Raw genomic sequence first — 21005 nt, 5'->3', positions numbered from 1 at the left:
TCAAGTGTATGTCTTTCCCTTCTACTACCTAAACAAGCCAACATTTCTCGACTTTCCCTCCTGGTATTAGTAGAGTCTATCAGAGCTTAATGCTCAGCGAACGACACCCAAACAACAAAGTATACCCTCGAACGAAATCCCAGGCCGCCCTTCGGTTAGGTGCAAGACAAAAGGTAAGCGCGGACACAATGGGACGCCGAGGGGGACCGCCACCTCCAGGATGCACCCGCCCGCCAATCAGAATATTGGGGTTCGCGAGGCAGGCTGGGCTTTGTAGTTGCGAGGCCGCGCGGCAGCCATGCCCACCCCCCCACCCCCGCCTCCCGCGGGCGAGGCGGGGCCGCGCGTCACGTGGGCCGCTCCCGCCGCCGCCGCCGCGGTCTTTCTCTGTCTCCGCCGAGGCAGCCATCTTGCTCTTGCCGCGTGCTGGTGTTGGAGGACCCTCCCCGCTGCAGGTGAGACCCCCGGCGGGCCCGCCACCCCACGGCCTCCGGCCGCTGCGCACGGGTCTCCCCCCGCCCTCCCCTTCCGACACCCGCCGTCCGCTCGGGCTGCCACTTCCGCCGTGGCGCGGCGAGTGGGGGCGGAGGCGGCCGGCCCGGCCTGTCGGTTACGGGCGGCGCAGCTGGGGGTCGGCACCTGAGGGAAGGTCCCCAGCACCACCGCCCGCTGTGGAGGAGCCGGGCCCGGGCTCTGGCCTCGCAGATCCAGTCCCAGGAGGGTAGAACCCTCCACGTCCCGTCACTCATTCTCCACAACCACAGTGTCAGACGCTTTGAGCTTTTGTACAGCGTTATCTGTTGCCATCTCCTTTGCTCCTGACCCAGTCTCCGGATAGGGAAACTGAGGTTAGCACCCGGCCCCCAACCTCTTGGGCCGGAACTAGGTTGCTGGCGCTCTTCACTTTTTAGTGGCAGTGGTTTGTTTACAAGTCTACCTTGGTTTTGAGACAGCCCATCCTTATAACCTCATCACATTGATGATGGATCGCCAGGGCACAGTGTTAACACAGTTGGTGAATGGCGGTTTCAACTTCCGTTCCCACGTTCTTTCATTATACCATCAGTGGTCCTCTGGAAGAGTGGTAACAATAGTTACCAACTATTAGGTATCTTACATTAACTTGATAATCTAAGCTTTCATCCTTTAACTCAGTAAAGTATGTGGTGGTATACTTCTCTTAATGCAGAGAAACAAATGAGTTCAAAGAAGTTAAATACCTTTCCAAAGCCCTAAGTGGTAAAACCTTGGGCTTTCTGATTCCACAGCTTCTGCTACAATTAGAGAAACCGCACATAAAAAGTCAGGGCTGAAAGTTCAAGTTATTTTTATCTTTGTATAAACATGATGTATGTGAAAGTACCTGGGTGCTTAGAACTTGAGCATTCAATAAATATTGATTCATCTCATACTCTTTCGGAAGTCCTTGAGAAAAGTGCAAAAAGGATTCTTGGAGACTCAACTCAGTGATCATGTGGCCCTGGGAAGTCACTTCTCCCTCTGGGACACAGAAAGGAACTTCCTAGGCCTTCATTTTCTGTTAAACTAGAAAGAAGGCTGTTTTGTTTGTAATTTATGCCCTGCTGTACTAACAGGTATCTGAGATGTCCTCACATACAAAACAGGAATGACAGGTACATTAAAGATACCAAGTAGAGATTAAACCAGGTGATTGTTGGGGTCTCTGAGTCTAAGTCTCTTTCATAATTGAATCCCTACACAGCCCAACAGCTGAGAGACACAGCCCACATCTCTCCCTCCCCTGCTGCTTTAAGTTCCCAGGCTCCCTAAAATTTCCTTCTTTTTCCGAGGTACTCCTTAGGAATAGGAATTCTTAATTCTGTTATCCTGGCCACCTGGAATGGAATCATTCTTTCATCTACAACATAAGAAAGAATTTTGGTTTTGCTTCTGCTTCAAATAAGTCTGGATGCTTTGTCTTGTCTTTCCAACCTCCATCTCTCTTCTTTGGGATTGTTACTCAAAATGCAGAATAGTCCCAAAGGGCTTGTGCTGTGTTTAGTTCTAATATTTTCTCTTGACTTCCTTTTTGCGAGAAATTCCTTAAGTGCTTTGTTATTTCACTATACCTCCATGGCTGTAATCCTTTGAGGAAAATGAACATTAGTTTTTTTTTTTGTGAATATTTGAATACAAGATTGAGGTTTATATCAGCAAGTTTAAGTCTGTGGCACAGCTAAGATTGGCACACATCTAAGACGATTTGGATTCTTCACACAACTCCTCCCATACAAGAGTTGTAGCTGCATGACCATCGTGATAGAATGTTGAACAAATTGAGAAGCCATAGGTTCTAATTTTTATTTGGGAAATGGATTCAGCCTTACAGCAATGATATATACAGGTCAGTTTCCTAAGTTTCAATGCCAGTTCAGAATGGTTAGTAATTTACATGATCTTTGATTCTCCCCCCCCAATATGAAAAACTGTATCCTTCTCATCTGAATGATGCAATTACAAGGTTAGAGAATTAGAAGAAAAAAGAAAGTTTAATAATAACCTAGTCCCTTACTTCCTCCTTCACATCTCAGTAATGATCTGGTGAGCCACAGAACAAGTCAAACAAGAATGTTGAATTAGCTTTTATTTATTTCTAGATTGAGGAATGTTGTCCTCCTTACCAAGAGTGTCACTGACCAGACTAGAATTCATGATTTTATAATGTCCTTAGAATCTTCAAAAGTCAAGATTTGCTATAAAAGCTTGTTGTTGTTTTTTTTCTCTCCCCCACCAACTTAATGTAGCCAAGATACATCTTTGTCAAATTGTGCAGTGAAACATTTTACCCTATATGCAATAATATCTTGTTAAGTGTGACGTATTCTATCAGTGCAAGGTCTAGAATGAACTCGGGTGCTGCTGAATCAGGGAGTGTTTGGAAATCTGGTGGTTTCCCATTATTAACACATCTGACCTTGAATAGAGGACGTGACTCGCTTGTATTTTGACAGCCTGACAGCCTATTGTTCGATTTCTTCTTTACCTAGCCTTTTTCCCTTTGTGTCATATGTATCCTTTATAAGAAATATGGAATGTGATTCCAGAGAAAACAATCTGCTTGAAGGTTTTGCTAATAACATTTGGTTCTCTGCTTTGAAAGTCTTTGGAAGAAAAAGCCTGCTTGCCTACAGAGATTTCATAATTGGTTAGGTTTTTCTGAATGCCAGAGAACTGAGTCATGTTTTAAAAAAGGATCTTTAAATAGGCAACTTGAATCCCATTCATTTGCTGTTTGTATATTTGACTCCCATGTGGTATTTACTTTTTTAAAAAACATTGATTTATGAAGCTAGAACAGGTTATCACTATTACAAATATAGACAGTATTGATAAGATCTTGACGGTAATGCTCAGTGAAGCAAAAGGTATTGTTTGTATAAATAAGTTTTTAACTTTGATAAAACAGTAAATTTAACAAATCTATTTTCCCCCCTAGATTTACCAACAGCATGAATCAAGAAAAGTTAGCCAAACTTCAAGCTCAGGTCCGGATAGGGGGCAAGGTGAGTGTGTAAGACCAACTGGTAGGAGCACGTATGATTGTGAGATAGTACTACTACTTTGTATTTGTGGTCGTTGAGTCCAAAATCTCTTCAGTGATTAAAATCAGACCACATTCCTGTTTGATAATAATTTGTCTAGGTCTAAAACAGGTAATTAGAAGACTTTCTCTCTGATGGCAATGAAAATAGACACCTTTGTAGATGAGGCCTAGTTCTAGTATTGTTAGTTTGCAGCCTGTCATGGCTGAACTAATGTTAAGTTAGGCCTCTTCATACACATATGTGCACATGCATACATGCATGCCTGCAAATGTGTACCACAACATGGAGATCGAGGACAACTTGCAGGAGTCAGTTCCCTCCTACCACGTGGGGTCTGGAGATTGAACTAAGGTTATTAGGTTTGGTCATAAACACTTTAAGCTACTGAGCCATCCTACCAGCCCCACTGTATTTTTTGAGATAATGGTTTCTCACTAAACCCGAAGCTTGCTGATTCAGCTAGACTGGCTGGCCAGTGAGCCTCCAGAATCTTCCTGTCTCTACCTTCCAGGAGTTACACTGGCCATCCCTAGTTTTTATTTTGGTTGTCCATACTCAGTTCCTTATATTTGACACAAGCACTTGACCAACTGAGTCATATCCCCAGCCCCATAATTATGTATTTTTAATGTAGTGGCTGGTACATGCATTAATTTATCTACTGTTAACTGAGTACTTAATTTGTACCAGGCATAATAAATAAACAAGACTTCTTGCTTTTGACATTGACATAGCTCAACATGGAAGAAAGTCATGCTCACAATTACAATGAAGAACAGCAAGTATTGTAATGAAGAACAAAGTATTTTACCTAGGAGAGTCATGCTGGGATTTAAAGGATAAATAAGAATTTATCACTAGACCAGCAGGTGGAAGAGTTAGTGGGGGGTAGGCTAAAATGGGGATTGCTATTTGCATATATGCAAAGCCCCACAGGGTGCTGAGAAAATATGGACCTTAATAATGGCTGGCTTTAGTTTGGGACAGCTAGTTTAGAGTATACAATGGATAGAAAATGGTAGGGATCGGATGACCAAGTAGTTTGGGCTCCATCATACTTTTTATATACCATTCTAAGGAGCTTAGGATTTTATCCATCCACAGTGGACAACTATTAAATGCTTTTAAGAAGGCAATGGCCAGGTGTGATAGCCCAGGCCTTTAATTCCAGCACCTGGGAGGCAGAGCCTGATGGATCTCTGTGAGTTCAAGACCAGCCTGGTCTACATAGCCAGAACCACATAGTGAGATCCTGTCTTGAAAGTACAACAAAAAGGTAGGGTGGTGGTGGCGGCGGCAGCGGCGGCGGCATGCCTTTAATCCCAGCACTTGGGAGGCAGAGGCAGGCAAATCTCTGTGAGTTCAAGGCCAGCCTGGTCTACAGAGCCAGTTCCAGGACAGCCAGGGCTATGCAGAGAAACCCTGTCTTGAAAAAACAAAATACGGCCGGCCGGGTGGTGGTGGCACACGCCTTTAATCCCAGCACTTGGGAGGCAGAGCCAGGTGGATCTCTGTGAGTTCGAGGCCAGCCTGGGCTACCAAGTGAGCTCTAAGAAAGGCTCAAAGCTACACAGAGAAACCTTGTCTCGAAAAACCAAAAAAAAAAAAAAAAAAAAAAAAACCAAAACAAAAAAAAACCAACAACGAAAAAGGAGGAAATGATAGCTGTTTTAGAACTGGTGGCAGTGTGGAAAATGCGATCAAATGGAGAACAGTCTGGAGCTATTGTTGTACGACATGGGACACAAATTTAGAGGTTGGATTGACATTTAATGACAGATGGGATGTGGGGAGATAAAGGGCAGAGGGAAGAATTGAGGGTGTTCCCCAGGCTTTGATTTTAGAATGTGGGTCTGTGGTTTTTACCAGCTAGAAAATCTAGGAGATGAAGGAACAATAGTGGACTGATAAGTCTGTAGATATGTTGCAGTTTTTGTTTTTGTTTTTTGAGACAGAGTCTCACTCTGAATGAAGTCCATGTTGCCCAGGAATTTCATATGTTGATTAGACTGGCCTCAAACTTTTAAGCAATCCTCCTGTCTCTCTTTTTGAATGCTGGGATTACATGTGTGTATAAACTACTTACATAGTAGCTTAGTCGAAGTACCTGAAGACCTTTCAATAGAGTAGCTCTGCCTAATGGCACACTCTGTAGTCACAGCACAGGGGAGGCTGAAGCAGGATTGCCTCACTCGATAGCAAGACCCTGTCTCAAAACAAAACACAGAGCAAGCAACTAAACTATCCCTGAGTTAGGAATACTTCGCAGATAAATGACCATCTGTGCAAAGGGTTCTGTTAGCAACTGGAGGCCATCATAACCTGTGCACCAGGGCTTGTTCTCCCCCGGGACTGCTGAAACAAAGCACAGCCTTCCTTCTGTACGGCTGAGTTCCTGAGGCCCATGCAGGAGCCACTAAGACACCAAGCATCCCATCTGTCTACCACTCCTTATTTCAGAAAGAGCTTACCTCAGAACTTGGCTTTTGGTAGTGTTTCAGCTTTGATATTGGTTACATTTTTTAAAAAACTGGCCCAGAAATTTAACCTATTATTTTAAATAGTCTTTAATGGAAAAAAATATTTATTCTTTTTAAAATTTTATTTGTGTATATGTGTCTCTGTGTCTGCCGATGTCTTCAGGAGCCAGGCGAGGGAATTGGATCTCCTGAAGCTGGAGTTACAGGCAGTTGTGAGTTGCCTGACATGAGTGCTAGGATTTGAACTAGCCTCCTCTTAACCACCGAGCCATACCTCCACCCCTGTATTTCTAATTATCAATAGAGAAATAAACCTTTTCTAAGACTTATCATCATATCCCACATCTAACCCATCAGAAGTCACTTTGTCTCTTGTGACAGTCTGACCTGTGGCCATCTCTCATCTCTAACCACACTTTTGCACCAGCCCCGACTGGTCTCATAGCCTCCAGGTCCAGCTTCCTGTAGCAACCTTAAATGGGAATAAACAGGTCAGATGAGGTCTCTGGTAATAGTTTCCTATTGCAATCAGAATAAAGTCAAGCACCTGCCCATGAGATTCTAATCGACATGGTGTGGCCCTTGTGTGTCTGTCTGACTCATTTACCTCTTCCTTCTTCCTTGTTCAATCTGCTCCAGCCACACTGGCTCCCTCTCTGTCTAGAAGACAAGTTCAGTCTTATTTCATTCTGCTTGGATCACTCCTGCTTGGTCGTGGGTCTCATATCTAGTAAAATTGTGCTTTGCTCTTTAATCATTCTAGTTTTGTTTCTTTTATACCCTTACCCTGTTTGAAGTGATTTAATTGGTTTAAGTACTTACTGACACTTCCCTTTTATTGCAATATAAGAACTTAAGTAAAATCTTGGGGTTCCCCCCCCCCATTCCTGGATTCTCTGACTCTGGAGTACTCACATAGTAAGGATTTAATTCTCAATATATAATAGTTCCTAAGATTTTGGATCATATTTAGACTTTATTGTCAGGGGCTGACAGGAATTCTGTGAAAGCATAAAATGTTTGAAAGTTGTTATAAAGCACACTGGATGGTCTTCAGAGTTATAAATTGCGTTCTATTAACAAGTAATATTTAGAAACATAATGTATTGAAATGATGAAATAGCAGCTGACTACAAGTGCCCTTCAGGTGTTGGCGGAATATCACAGCTCCATGGCCCCGTTAATCACTACTGTTTGGTTAGTTTTTCCAATGTGGATTTTAGATTGTGACCAGGAGGATGTGATTCTGTTGCCAGTCACTATGCATATTGACACCACTGTCTGATTATTTTCCAGGGTACAGCTCGCAGAAAGAAGAAGGTGGTACATAGGACAGCTACTGCTGATGACAAAAAGCTTCAGAGTTCTCTAAAGAAACTGGCTGTGAACAATATAGCTGGTATTGAAGAGGTATGCATGCTTTGAAAGCCCAAATTATAGGAAATAAAATGGCACATGCACAGTTCTTTTGACTTTTCAAATTAAAATGCTAGCTTAGAAGAATCTGTAGTATTTCATGCACATATCTTTGAAAAAACATAATTGTTAAATTTGCTTGGGGATAAAACGATTTTAGTAGGCAGTTAGGGATTTTCTTCAGACTTTTCAGACTTAAGGTATTTGCATGTATGACAATTATGAAACTGCTCTTGAACTTTAATGTAAAAAAAGGTTTCTTTTTCTGTTTTGTTTTATTTTTTTTCTGTGGGTCACTGCATCCTGTACTAGGCTCTAACTTGTGATCTTGCCTTCTTTATTGGCATTTAACAGTATGTGCCCCGATGCCTTACAAGTTATTTTTTTCTAATGATGTAGAAGTAAAACCCAGTATTTTTTCAAATGAGACTTTTGCTTGTGCCCTAACTTCACTTTTCTGTACTACAAAGTCTCTATTACTTCATCCAGAAACTTCTACTAGCAGTAGCTTTATATGGATGATTCCCTCCCTTTCTTTCTTCCTTATTTTTACTTGTATTATTTATTTATTTTGGTATATTCCATACAGGAATTTTTTATCTTTATCTTTATCTGTATAGTCCTGGCTGTCCTGGGACTCACTACTAGACCAGACTGTGAACTCAGAAATTCTGCTTCTGCCTCCCAAGTGCTGGGGTTAAGGGTGTGTGCTGCTATACCTGGCTTATTTTTATTTATTTATTGATTGATTGATTGATTTATATATTTGCATTGGTGCATCTGTGCATGGGTGTTGGATCCCATGGAACTAGAAATACAGACAGTTGTGAGCTGCCATGTGGTTGGTGGGAATTGAACTCAGGTCCTCTGGAAGAACAGCCAGTGCTCTTAACCACTGAGCAATCTCTCCAGCCCTTATTTTTATTTTTTTAAAGTATTCTCTCACTGGATAGCTCATTATACTCAGCTGATTGGATTTATTAGGGATCTTTCAAAAATGGTAACTTCTAAAAGTCTAGTATATGAATTATTTTTTCACTGCTGTGACAAACTACTTGACAGAAGCATCTTGAGGGATCTTGGAGCATCTTGGCTCCCAGTCTGGGCGTGCTGTTTATCCGGATGGTGAAGGCCTGACAGGAACGTGAGGGAGCTGGGATACAGCTGGGAAGCAGAGAGAAGTGAAGTGTTGCCCGGCTTGCTTTTTTTGTTTTGAGACAGGGTCTCACTTGGTCGCCCTGGCTGGCCTGGAACTCACTATGAAGGCCAGGCTGGTTTTGAACTCAGAGATTTCTCTGCCTCCCAAGTGCTGGAATTAAAGGCGTGTGCCACTCTACCTGGCTATCACTGAAGTCCATTCTTACTTTTTTTTTCTTTCTGTTTTTGTTGTTGTTGTTGCTTTTTGTTTTTTTAGATAGGGTTTCTCTGTGTAGCTTTGGAGCCTGTCCTGGAACTCACTTTGTAGACCAGGTTGTCCTGGAACTCACAGAGATCCGCCTGCCTCTGCCTCCCGAGGGCTGGGATTAAAGGTGTGCACCACCACCACCACCACCACCACCACCACCACCACCACCACCACCACCACCACCACCACCACCACCCCCCCACCCCCAGTACACTGAGGTTCTTAATGGGTAAATACTGATAATATAAGAAGAATCCCAGAGAAAAGACATGAAATGGCAGAGTGCTTCACCATGCATACACATGCAAATGAGCAAAATTAACCTTTAAATCTACTTTCACAATCAGTACTGATAAAATCATAGAAAATATAAGACATGCATTTTTTTTTTTCTCTTTTCAGCTTGAGGTGACAGAATTCTTACTTAGGTAAAGATTAGGCTGTGATTTGCATGTCTAATTTCAGGTTTTTTTCTGAGCTGTTAAAAGGTTTTATATATTGTCTTTTTAAATATTTATTTATTCATGGTGGGGGCTGGTGTTGTGTGGAGATCAAAGGAACATTTTTGAAAGTTGGCTATCATCTAATGTGTGGGACCAAGGAGTCTTACTCAGACCATCATATCAAGCTTAGCAGCAAGTACCTTTACCTGCTTAGCCATCTCACTGGCTCCCAAAGCTTTTATATATCTGCACTGACCTAAAATTTCAGGCAGACCAAGTCTGGTGACACACTTCTTTAATCTCAGCACTGGGTGGGGTAGAGGAGGGCAGAGACAAACAGATCCCTGAGTTTGGAAGCCCACCTGGTCTACAGAGCAAGTCCCAGGACAACCAGGACTATACAGAGAAGCCCTGTCTCAGAAAAAAAGAAAAAAGAATTCAGACAGATATTCTCAATCATGGATATATTAGAGAACAAAGATACCCCCAAACCTAAGTTCCTTCAGACTTCTCTTTGAGGATATATCCCAATGGTAAAGTACTTGCCAGCATGCCTGAGTCCTTGGGTTTAATCCTAACAATACCAAAAATAAATTCATAAGATCCAAAACTTAGTAGTAAGTTACAGCAGACACAAACTATATAATACCAAACCTAACATAATTGAAAATGTTTACACAATTTATAGCTCTACTACTTTTCTATTCTCCAACCCATTTATACATCCAATCTCATCCCTACTGATAATTTGGAGCAGATAATTCTTTGTTGTCAGTTCTCTTGTGCTTCTTGGGATGTTTAACAGTGTCCCTGGCCTCTGCCCATAATCACTTATAACACCCCACACCACCACCTCAGTGGTAACAGTCAAAAATGTCTCTGAGCTGGCTGTCTTGGTCCACTCCTGTACCCCAGAACTTGGGAGTTTGCACTCCTATAGGCAGAAGTTTTCTGTGTCTTGGCAGCTGCTCCCAAATAACTATTCAGAGGTTCATTATTAATCATAAATGCTTGGCTGATAGCTTAGGCTTATCTCCAGCCAGCTCTTACAACTTAAATTAACCCATTTCTATTCATCTATGAATAGATGTGGCTCACACGGCTTGTTACCTCATTTTGTACACATCCTGTTCCCTCTGTGGCTGGCGACTCCTCAGACTCAGCCCTTCTTCCCAGCATTCTCTCTGCCCTGAAAATCCTGCCTGGCTATCGGCCAATCAGCTTTTTATTAACAATGAGAGTGTTTTCACAGTGTACAGAAGGATTATTCCACAGCACAGCCCAGTACAAGTTCAGGCCAGCTTTGACTATATAATATAGAAAGACCCTGTCTCAAAAACAGCCAGTGCCACAATAAGAAAAAATTCTTTCTAAATATTGTCAGATGGTCCTTTGGAAGAAAGAAAAGTCACCCTTGGTTGAGGAACATTTATTTAGAGAGATTAAAAAGTATATTTCCTTTGTAGTATAGATTAATTTGTGTTTTGTTTTTTGAGACAGGGGCTCATTATGTAGCCCAGGCTAGCCTTAAGCTTTCAATAATCCTACCTCAGCCTTCTGAGAGCTGGGATTGTAAGTGTAGACCACCACACTCTGTTTTGTGGTGTTGACTTTATCTATGTAGTATTTCCAAGGATATGTATTTATAAATGCTTGTCTTTGTTCAAATTTAGAAAGTTTTATGGCTATTTGACTTGCCTCACCTTGAGAGTGCTGTGTGTATAGTGTGTGTACATATATGTGGAGGTTCATGCTTGTATGCATGTGTCTCAGTTAGGGTTTCTATTGCTATGATGAAACTCCAGCTTGTGTCAAGTTGACACACAGAACCGACAGTATGGCATGCTTCATGGAAGCCATCCTCCTTTGAGACAGCATATCTTAATGAACCTGGAGCTAGCCTGGCAGCCAGCAAGCCCTAGCAATCCTCCTGTCTCCCTCTTTTCTCCAAGTGTTAGTGTTACAGCCACGGGGGAGTCACTCCCAGCTTTTTATATGGGTTTTGGGGATTTGCTTGCATAGCAAGTAGTCTTACTTACCTAAATATCTTTTCCAGCTCCTGTGGCCCTTCAAATTATAGTTTTTTAAAATAATTGCTTCATAGTGAAATAACACAGTAATTTTTTTCGAGGTATTGGAAATTCAACCCAGGGCTAGGCAAGCACTCTATTACTGAGCTGTATCTTCAGCCCTAGCTAGTAACTGTGTATCGCTTCAAAAGACTGTCAAACTATGCTGAGGTCATAGGTCTGTTGTAACTGAGATTGTCACACTAAAGGGTTTAATGATAGTCAACACTTACTGCATATCTATCATATACTAACCATTTTGTCAAAGGTGATGCAGAAAGTATTTTCCATAGCCTCTGTCATTTCTAACTTACGGTCTTGTGGGAAGCTATTAGACAGCTAGCCATATAAATATGTATTACTCCATTTCAGGTTCATAGCATCCGATGAGTTATTAGTTACAAATGAAAGGGTAATGCTTGCAGAGTTTCACCAGCCTGTGGTGTCACAGACCTGGTGATCTGGACTGGAATTCTAGATTTGAACTAAGAAGTGTTAAAAACCAAAGTTGATACTGTGCTAAGTTAGCTCCCCTGTGGTCTTTTCAGTTGTACTTTCTTATTTTCAGCCTTTTCCTGTCCTTTTGTCCCTTCCATGTTACTCGCCCTCCCCCCAAAATAAACCTATCTTACGGCCTGGGTTATACAGCACCTACCATGCATAATTCAGTATTAGTGACATTATGGATAAAATAAATCCCTATTAATATTTCCAAGGATATTGCCATTTCTTTTTTTTTTTTTTTTTTTTTTTTTTTTTTTTCCGAGACAGGGTTTCTCTGTGTAGCTTTGCGCCTTTCCTGGGGCTCACCTGGTAGCCCAGGCTGGCCTCGAACTCACAGAGATCCACCTGCCTCTGCCTCCCGAGTGCTGGGATTAAAGGCGTGCGCCACCACTGCCCGGCTGCCATTTCTTATTCTTTCAAATCTTTATGTAGAAGTGATTGCTTCAAAGAAGCCTTTCTGGTAGCAATCAAACATTTATAGAAAGAAAAGTTAGATATTCTCTCTCTTTCTGCCTCCCTCCTTCCCCCTCCCCTGTGTGAGTAAGTGTGTGCGCACCTGCGCGTGCATGCATATATATTGCTAGGAATCAAACTCAGTACTTTGTGTATGCCAGTTAAGTATTCTCTCACTGAGTAACTCTCAGCTCTTACATACTTTTTATTATAACACCTATTAAACGGTGTTGTTAATTCCTTTTGTTGATTCTGTCACTCTTTTTTTAAATACAAGGTCTTGCTGTGTAGACCAGGTTGTCCTCAAATTCACAATCTTCCTGCCTAGCTTCCCGAGTGTTAAATTGAGATTAAAACCATACACCACCACTTCCACTTAGTCCTAATTTTTTGAGGAGTCACAGCCCCTAGAACTACACAGAGAATTATATATATATATATATATATATATATATATATATATATATATATATGCCTGTTATAATATATAATAGGCACATGCATGCTCTTACCACTTCCTATCCATTTCCAGCATATTATCTTCCAGTCTTCAAAGACTATATATATAGGAAAATATACAAGAAGTGATTAATGTTACAAAGTAGCAACTCTAAAGTTTTCAATTATTTAAATCAGTAAGATGAAAAAGTTTTACTTTTTTTCTCTTTCTAAGTTGATTTTTTCAGTAGCAAAACATTTACTTACATAACTTATGCAGATTTAAAATATTTTTGTTTAGGATCATGTAGCATACTATATATATCATGACTTATTCATGTACTTTTGGGTTAATTACAACTTCTTGTGAGGGGGGGGAAGAAGCTCTATGGCATTACATGCATGCATGAAAACATGTAATGGCCCTTGCCTTCAATCTGGGCATGCACGAGGCAGAGGTAGGTGGGTCTTTGTGAGTTTGAGGCCAGCCTGGTATACATAGTAAGTTCCAGGCTAGCCAAGGCTACATAGTGACACCTTGATTTGAACAAAACAAGTTATATAATGATTTTCAGAAACACTGTGATGGGAGAGTCTAGATATGTCTTAGAATAAGGAAAATTCATTAATTACAAGTTTGAGGCCAGCAAGATGGCCCTTTGTCTGTATATACATTTCATGACTTACACACATATGAAATGTGTACAGCTTGCTTTGTGAATTCTCCTGCCTAAAAAAGCTGGAGAGCTGAGCTTGCTTATCCCTGTAATTCATCCCTTGGCTGCTTCTCACAGCTTGTGCCCAGGATCCTCACGTGACTACCATTTGCTTAGTGAGATGGAGGGAGAATGCAACAGAAATGAAGTGCTCTGGCCTTTTTAATTCCTAGCATTGCATTCTCTATACTCTAAGATTAACTTTCCACCCTTCTGCACCTTCCTGTTCATGCAGCTGTATCCTTCACACCACCCCATTTAAAACATCACGAATAAATTTACCCGCAGTCTGATATGGCGTTCATCTTACTTGTCACACTCAAGTGAAGCAAACAGCATTTTACACTGAAAAGACGTGTATTAGGGTGTACAGTATGACTCAACCTCCCGCCTCTGGAAGAGAAGCCCGAACAGAAAGAAAATCCATAAATGAGTTGTTTTTGATCCTGTTAGTCTCTATGTATCCAGTGTGTATATGTATGTGTGTATATATATTCTCCACATATCTGTAATGCTTTTCTTTTCCATTTGACCTATATTCTGAGACAAATATTTGACAAGCTTGCATAGAATTGGAGTTTTATAAACAGATGTATTAAGCATGAGAATGACTTAGTAGGAAGGAAACCAAATAGTAAGTTGAGAAACTCTAGTTCATTTCAAGTACTTAGTTCATACTTAACCAGCTGTTTGTCCTGGAGTATAGTATTTAACCAAGAGCACTGTCCTCTGTATAAAGACAATAAGAATTTCAAATCAATTATGACTTTAATGTCTGCAAGTCAAGAATGTCTCAGATTCCAATACTTCCATTTTTCCTGTCCATAAGTGTTTGTAGAAATCCTTTATTGAACCATGTGATTTGAGAAAGACTACTGTACCATTCTTCCTTTATTCTTGTCTCTTAGTAAACCATAGACTCTAGAGTAGACTCAGGGCAGCTCCCTTCACATCCACTGTTACCTCCCAGGCCTCCCAGGTCTCCCAGGCTTTTAGCCACTTTCACATTTAACTTTTCTACCAAAGCTGCAGTCTTCTTCAGAATAAATATAATTTATCTTCTAAAGTTGCTGTAAATTGAGTTAAGATGCCATTTGTTTAAAGCAGCAGTATCGAATGCTTGCTGCATGCATATGATATACTAAAAAAAAAAAAAAAAAAAAAGACCAAACTAAAATAAACTGGGCGTGGTAATACATGATTTTAATCTCATCACTTGGGAGGCAGAGGCTGGTAGAATTCTGTAAGTCAAGGCCAGGCGGGGCTAAATAGTGAAACTGTCTAAAAACAAACAAAACAACATAAAAAGATCCTTAAATACAGTCCCTTGCAGTGCTGAGAAAAGGACGATATAAAATTAAATAGTGATTTTTGTTTTGTTTGTTTTTAGAGATAGGGTATCTGTGTAGCCCTGGCTGTCCTGGAACTCTGTAGCTTTGTAGGCCAAGACTAGCCTTGAACTCACAGAGATCCTCCTGTCTCTGGCTCTCGAGTGCTGGGATAAAAGGCGTGTGCCACCACACAGCTAAATAGTGTGATTTTTGTCACACACACAGACACACACACACACACACACACACACACACACACACACACACACACACACACACACGGTTTTTCTCTGTAGCTTTGGAGCCTATCCTGGAATTCACTCTGTAGACCAGTCCCTGTCTCTGAAAAAAAAAAAAAAAATTAGAAATGATTTGTAGGGTAATTTTGTAATTTCCAAGGATATATCTGTATGTACTCTGTTTAAAGTATTGTCTGAGCCAGGCATGGTAGCGCACGTCTTTAATCCCAGCACTCAGGAGGCAGAGGCACGTGGATCTCTGTGAGTTCGAGATCAGCCTGGTCTACAGAGCTAGTTAGTTCCAGGACAGCCAAGGCTATACAGAGAAACCCTGTCTGGGAAAAACTTGAGAAGCCCTTTTCTCCCTTCTCCGTCTCCGTCTGCTGTCGGTGGTGGCAGTCCCTCTGAAGAAGGGAAACCCACTTCCCACTGACACTGAGGGCACTTGGCGCCTGTATGAAGACAAGCACGCTTTGGTGCCTCTGAAGTAGTTAAGTGTAACTCTCCTGACCTTCATATAATAAACACTTATTACCAAGGTGACATTTATAGTGGAATTAACCACATGGTGGAATGAGATCATACCAAACCAAAACAACAACAAAAAAATGCAGAAAGGAAATACATGAGAGAGAAATAACTTAAATAGCATGAACTCACTGTTACGTTTCTGTAAATCCCAAGACAGTGAAATAAATTAATCTGAAATAGATCAGATTGGTAAAAGCTAAAGAAATAATGGCAGGATGGTGTTAAAGGCCTCCTGCTTATTAACAAAGCCTGTCCTGGAGGGTGAGTGAGTGAGTGAGTGGGTGGGAGAGCTTGGGTTACGGAAATTCATGAAGGTATTGAGAAGGTATGCTTAAGAAATTAGAGAAAATTGTCAGGCCTGTCAGTGCAGATCTGTAGTCCCAGATACTTAGAATTAGAAGGCTGAGGCAGGAGGATCACAAATTCAAGGTCAGCCTGGAAACTTCCTAAGAATCTCACAAAATAAAAAGTAAAGAGCTGGGGATGGACTTAGCTTAGCACCTGGAATACCCCAGAGTACCCCAGAGAATGCAAAACAAACTAGCAACACACCTGTTGTAGCCCTAGCTACTTGAGGAAAACATCACAAAACCTTTGTGTCTGATTTAAAAACAAATAATTAGGAGTAGTCAAGATGCTCTTCAGAAGCCTGATGACCTGAGTTATATCTTAAGAAAGCACACAGAGGTAGGATAGAGAAAGAAGTGACTCTACAGTATTGCCTCTGACCTCCACACGCCCTTATACAATAATACAAATAATAGCTAAAAATAATAAAAAAGCTAGGTGGTGGTGGTGGCGGCGCCGCCGCACGCCTTTAATCACAGCACTTGGGTGGCAGAGGCAGGCAAATCTCTTGAGTTATAGGACAGCCAGGGCTACACAAAGAAATCATGTCTCAAAAAACCAAACCCCAAAAAAAGTGGACATGAAGTGCCCCCACCTTGAGGCCTGGGGGGTGACTATTTCCTTTTTTTTTTTTTTTTTTTTTTTTTTTTTTGGTTTTTCGAGACAGTGTTTCTCTGTGTAGCTTTGTGCCTTTCCTGGAACTCACTTTAACAGAGATCAGCCTGCCTCTGCCTCCCGAGTGCTGGATTAAAGGCGTGTACCACCACCGCCCGGCCCGGGTGACTATTTCTTAACAATTCTATTAATCTCTGCTATCCAGTGCCATTGTACTCCATTGCAAGGATCTTTCTCTGCCACGTTCACGGCTGAGCTAATTACTACTATAAGATTGCTACTGTGTCAAATGCCATAATGATAAAACTGCTTCTTTAAGAGGTATTTTTAGTTGAATCTTGCATGTGAAATGCATTGTTTTCTGTGCCCATACAGGTGAACATGATTAAAGATGATGGAACAGTTATTCATTTCAACAACCCCAAAGTCCAAGCTTCCCTCTCCGCTAACACCTTTGCAATTACTGGTCATGCAGAAGCCAAACCAATCACAGAAATGCTTCCTGGAATATTAAGTCAGCTTGGTGCTGACAGCTTAACAAGCCTTAGAAAGTTAGCTGAACAGTTCCCACGACAAGGTATGCATCTCAGTTCAGTATTTTCCCCTTCTTCCCTGCTTTAAAAAACCTACTGACTTTAAAACCATCCCATCAGAAACTGAGGGTGGAGCTCAGCTGACAGGGTCCTAGCCTACTGTGCTTAAGGTTTTGGTTTGATCCCTAGCAGTAAATAAGCTGCGTGTGATGGCACATGCTTGTAATTCCCGGAGAAGGACCAGACGTTTAGGGCTGTCCTCAGCAATTTAGGGAAACTGAGGCCAGCCTGTGCCAGAGACCCTGTCTCAAAAACAAAAAGTGTCTTACTTAAACTGAGAGGATTTGCCTCAGTAGATAATTCTTACACTTTCTATGTTGCCACTTGTGTGCTTCATAAAACTCAGTTTGCTTTTTTAATTACTGAAATGTGTATTATAGACTACTTAGATACAGTATTGTCCATTGGTACTATGATGACCATTTTAAGTATGGTAATCATAAATTCTGAATTTCCGAGTTGGTCTTAATTTCATGCAAATCTTATTGTCTCTAACCATCAGAAAGCCTCCTGTTTAGTGGTCACGTGCTCATACTGCATACATAGCATGTAACTTTTACCTTTACTATGCAGTGCAATTACTGTGTGGTTAATATGTATTTGATTTAAAATACCAGTTTTTTGTGTCACTTAAGCAAAAAAAAAAAAATGAATTTTAGATTGACTGTATTTAATAGCCATAGGATATTTAAACAGAGAGAAGATAAGTATTAGAGGTGTTCTGTGAAGCTCTTTGTTCTCAGTGACTAATATTCACATAAACTTTTTGTAGTATTGGATAGTAAAGCACCAAAACCAGAAGACATTGATGAAGAGGATGATGATGTTCCAGGTAAAAGACATTTTGTTAGTGTTAAATTTTGCCCCAGACCAGTAAGACTATTCTAGTAAAGATGATTGATGTCAAGCCTGACAACTTGAATTTCATCCCTGGGACCCACATGGTGGAAGGAGAGGACTAACTTGTACAAGTTGTCCTCTGACTACGCATGCACACACACATATACACACACATAAATTAATCGTGTCATTTTTTTTAAACTAAAAAAAATTATTTATCTCTTTTCACTTATTGCATAGATGACAGAGAATTTTGTGACTGAATTTCATTTGATTTATAGTGATATGGATAGTGTTAGGTTTCTAGTTAGATAGTAGTTGGCTTGGAAGACACTGGAGATCAACCCTTCCCTCAAATCAGCAGCCTGTAAAACCAAGAACTGGAACTTCAGGTCAGAAAAATGTCCCCTAAGCCCCATCTCTGGCCATGGGAGGAGACATGTTATCCCGAACTGCCATTATATAATACTAAGCCTGGTTCCAGAATGCTAAACCTGGTGGAAGATGATTGTGTAGTAGAAGGCTATCTGATGAAGGACAAAGACACACTGTTGCCTTCCATCAGTGTCAAACCAAACAGGTCTGTCACTTACCTGAACAGAACAAAGTCCCTCAAGAAAAGCTGTTTGTAGCTGGTCAGTGGTGGCACACGCCTTTAAATCCCAGCGCTCGGGAAGCAGAGGCAGGTGGCTCTCTTACGAGTTTGAGACCAACCTGGTCTACATAGTGAATTCTAGGACAGCCAGAGCTGTTACAGAGACAAACCCTGTCTTGAAAAACAAAAAAACACTAATACCACCCCATCCCCCCCCAAAAAAAGCTGTTTGTTCTGGAGACTTCAGAAATAATATACCACCTGCCTAAGATGTAGTCTGGGTCAATGGTCTCTTAAGCTTTGTCCACACTTAACCCTTTGAGTGTGTACTCTATTATAAATGCATTTACCTATCTTTTATGCTGTTTATTTGTATTCTGTCTAAATCCTTTAGACAGAGATCACGAAGACCAGAGTCCAGACTGATACCCCTACAATAGGATATAATAAGAACACAGAAGTTCCCTCATTCAGAACTTAGCATCAGAAAATATTCCACAAAGCTCTATTGCCTGCATGTATTAAATTGAAATCACTCTTATTACCAGTATACATTGTTATTCTTGAAATTTTTTGTTGGAGGGCTGGAGAAATAGCTCAGCAATTAAGAGCACTGGCCTCTCTTCCTGAGGCCCTGGGTTCAATTTCCAGCACTCACATGGTGAATCACAGCCTTACCCCACTTCCAGGGGGTCCAACACCCTCTTTTGGCCTTCTTGGGTACTGCATGCATATGGTACACAAACATACATTCAGGCAAACACCCATACCATAAAACAATAAAATAATTTTTAAAAATTGTTGGCATTAAACTGACATAAAAAATATTCACCTTAGGAGTTTTTTGTTTTTGTTTTGTTTTGTTTTGTTTTCCCCCAAAGATTTATTTATTTATTTATTATGTATACAGTATTCTACCTGCATGTGTCCCTGAAGTCCAGATCTTATTACAAGTGGTTGTGAGCCACTATGTGGTTGCTGGGAATTGAACTCAGGACCTCTGGAAGAGCAGCCAGTGCTCTTAACCACTGAGCCATCTCTCCAGCCCCCGGTTTTTGTTTTTTTGAGACAGGGTTTCTCTGTGGAGTTTTGGTGCCTGTCCTGGATCTCACTCTGTAGACCAGGCTGGCCTCGAACTCACAGAGATCTGCCTGCCTCTGCCTCCCCGAGTGCTGGGATTAAAGACACCACCGCCCAGCAAAGATTTATTTATTTATTGTGTATACAGCATTCTGTCTGCATGTACACCTATAGACCAGAAGAGGGTGCCAGATCTCATTATACATGGTTATGAGCCACCATGTGGTTGCTGGGAATTGAACTCAGGACCTCTGAAAGAACACCCAGTGCTTTTAACCACTGAGCCATCTCTCTAGCCCCTAGGAGCTTTACATACATTTTTGAAGGCCATTTCCTCAAGATTACTGTTTTTAAAAGTCATTATTACTAAAATGCCATTAGTTCATTTCTGCCTTTTCTGGTTTTTGCTTAATTCTAGTTGCAACTATTTTGAATCATTTGCATTTTATTTATTTTTTCCTTTCTTCTTTTTATCAGATCTTGTAGAAAATTTTGACGAAGCATCAAAAAATGAAGCTAACTAATCCTCTGGGTTCTGGAAGCTGGCATGGACTAGATTTAACAATCAGCTCTGTTGTTCCAAAGTTTTACAGACACGGAGAACATCACCTGTTACTAGTTCAGTAATATAAATATTTTGTATATTAATAATGCTGTTTGTTCAGCATTTCTCGGTCATTTGATTTTGCATTTTGCACTTCTTCCCAGGATCTATTCTTTTGGTCAAAATATGAAGTATTGGTATAGTTTGAGGGTGGTTTTTTGGTTTTTTTGGGGGGGAACTTTTGGTGTGTATGTATATGTATGTGTGTGGGTATGTGTGTACACAGCGGACAGCAAATTGGATAACAGTTATATCTATCCTCTTCCTTCCCCTAGTAGAAATAAAACAAATCTTTACATTTGTTACTTTTTTTTTTCCTAATACTGCACAAAATTGATGAAAAGTGAGTGTCTTTGATTCAGATCTGAAGAGATTCCTACTATTGGAAGTTTGGTTTTAACTTGCTCAGTTAACAGTATTTTTTATACACTTCTCTGGATTGAAAATATCTTGAAATATTTTGCCACCAGATTGCTGCCAGAGTCACAAGTCGAGTACTTTTGGTGTGGCTGCCTTAGACTTGCTTCCTAATCAAACCTAGAAATACTCCTTTTATTAGCTTTCTTCCTGTTGCCCCCACCACCTATTTTAGTCATCAAATGGACTGGTCAGCCTTTGATAATACTCTTATCTCCTGCCTAGCTTGAGACAGAAGTTCTCCATATAGAGTTGAGAGAGTGCCTAATCCCTCTTTTTGTTCCTCACCTTGAGGAACTGCTCCGTCTTCAACGTTTTCTTT

At 41.0% G+C, this 21005-nt stretch overlaps 1 protein-coding gene across 3 annotated transcripts; it reads left to right on the top strand.

The window, feature by feature from the left end:
- Positions 1–339: 339 nt before the first annotated feature.
- On the top strand, positions 340–20571 carry Btf3l4 (basic transcription factor 3 like 4). 3 transcript variants are annotated; one of them, XM_028888734.2, is made up of 6 exons: positions 340–455; positions 3458–3524; positions 7343–7456; positions 16930–17131; positions 17920–17979; positions 20140–20571. In XM_028888734.2, the coding sequence occupies exons 2-6, from the start codon at positions 3471–3473 to the stop codon at positions 20184–20186; spliced, it is 477 nt and encodes a 158-aa protein (XP_028744567.1). In that variant the 5' UTR covers positions 340–455; positions 3458–3470; the 3' UTR covers positions 20187–20571. The 3 variants fall into 3 exon arrangements, with proteins under 3 accessions (XP_028744567.1, XP_028744582.1, XP_028744575.1); XM_028888742.2 differs by lacking the exon at positions 340–455 and adding an exon at positions 862–2365; XM_028888749.2 differs by lacking the exon at positions 3458–3524 and having other exon boundaries at positions 341–455.
- The last annotated feature ends 434 nt before the right edge of the window (positions 20572–21005 follow it).

Source organism: Peromyscus leucopus, chromosome 2, assembly GCF_004664715.2.
Source record: "Peromyscus leucopus breed LL Stock chromosome 2, UCI_PerLeu_2.1, whole genome shotgun sequence".
Taxonomy (NCBI): domain Eukaryota; kingdom Metazoa; phylum Chordata; class Mammalia; order Rodentia; family Cricetidae; genus Peromyscus; species Peromyscus leucopus.
This window is presented reverse-complemented; position numbering and strand designations above follow the sequence as displayed.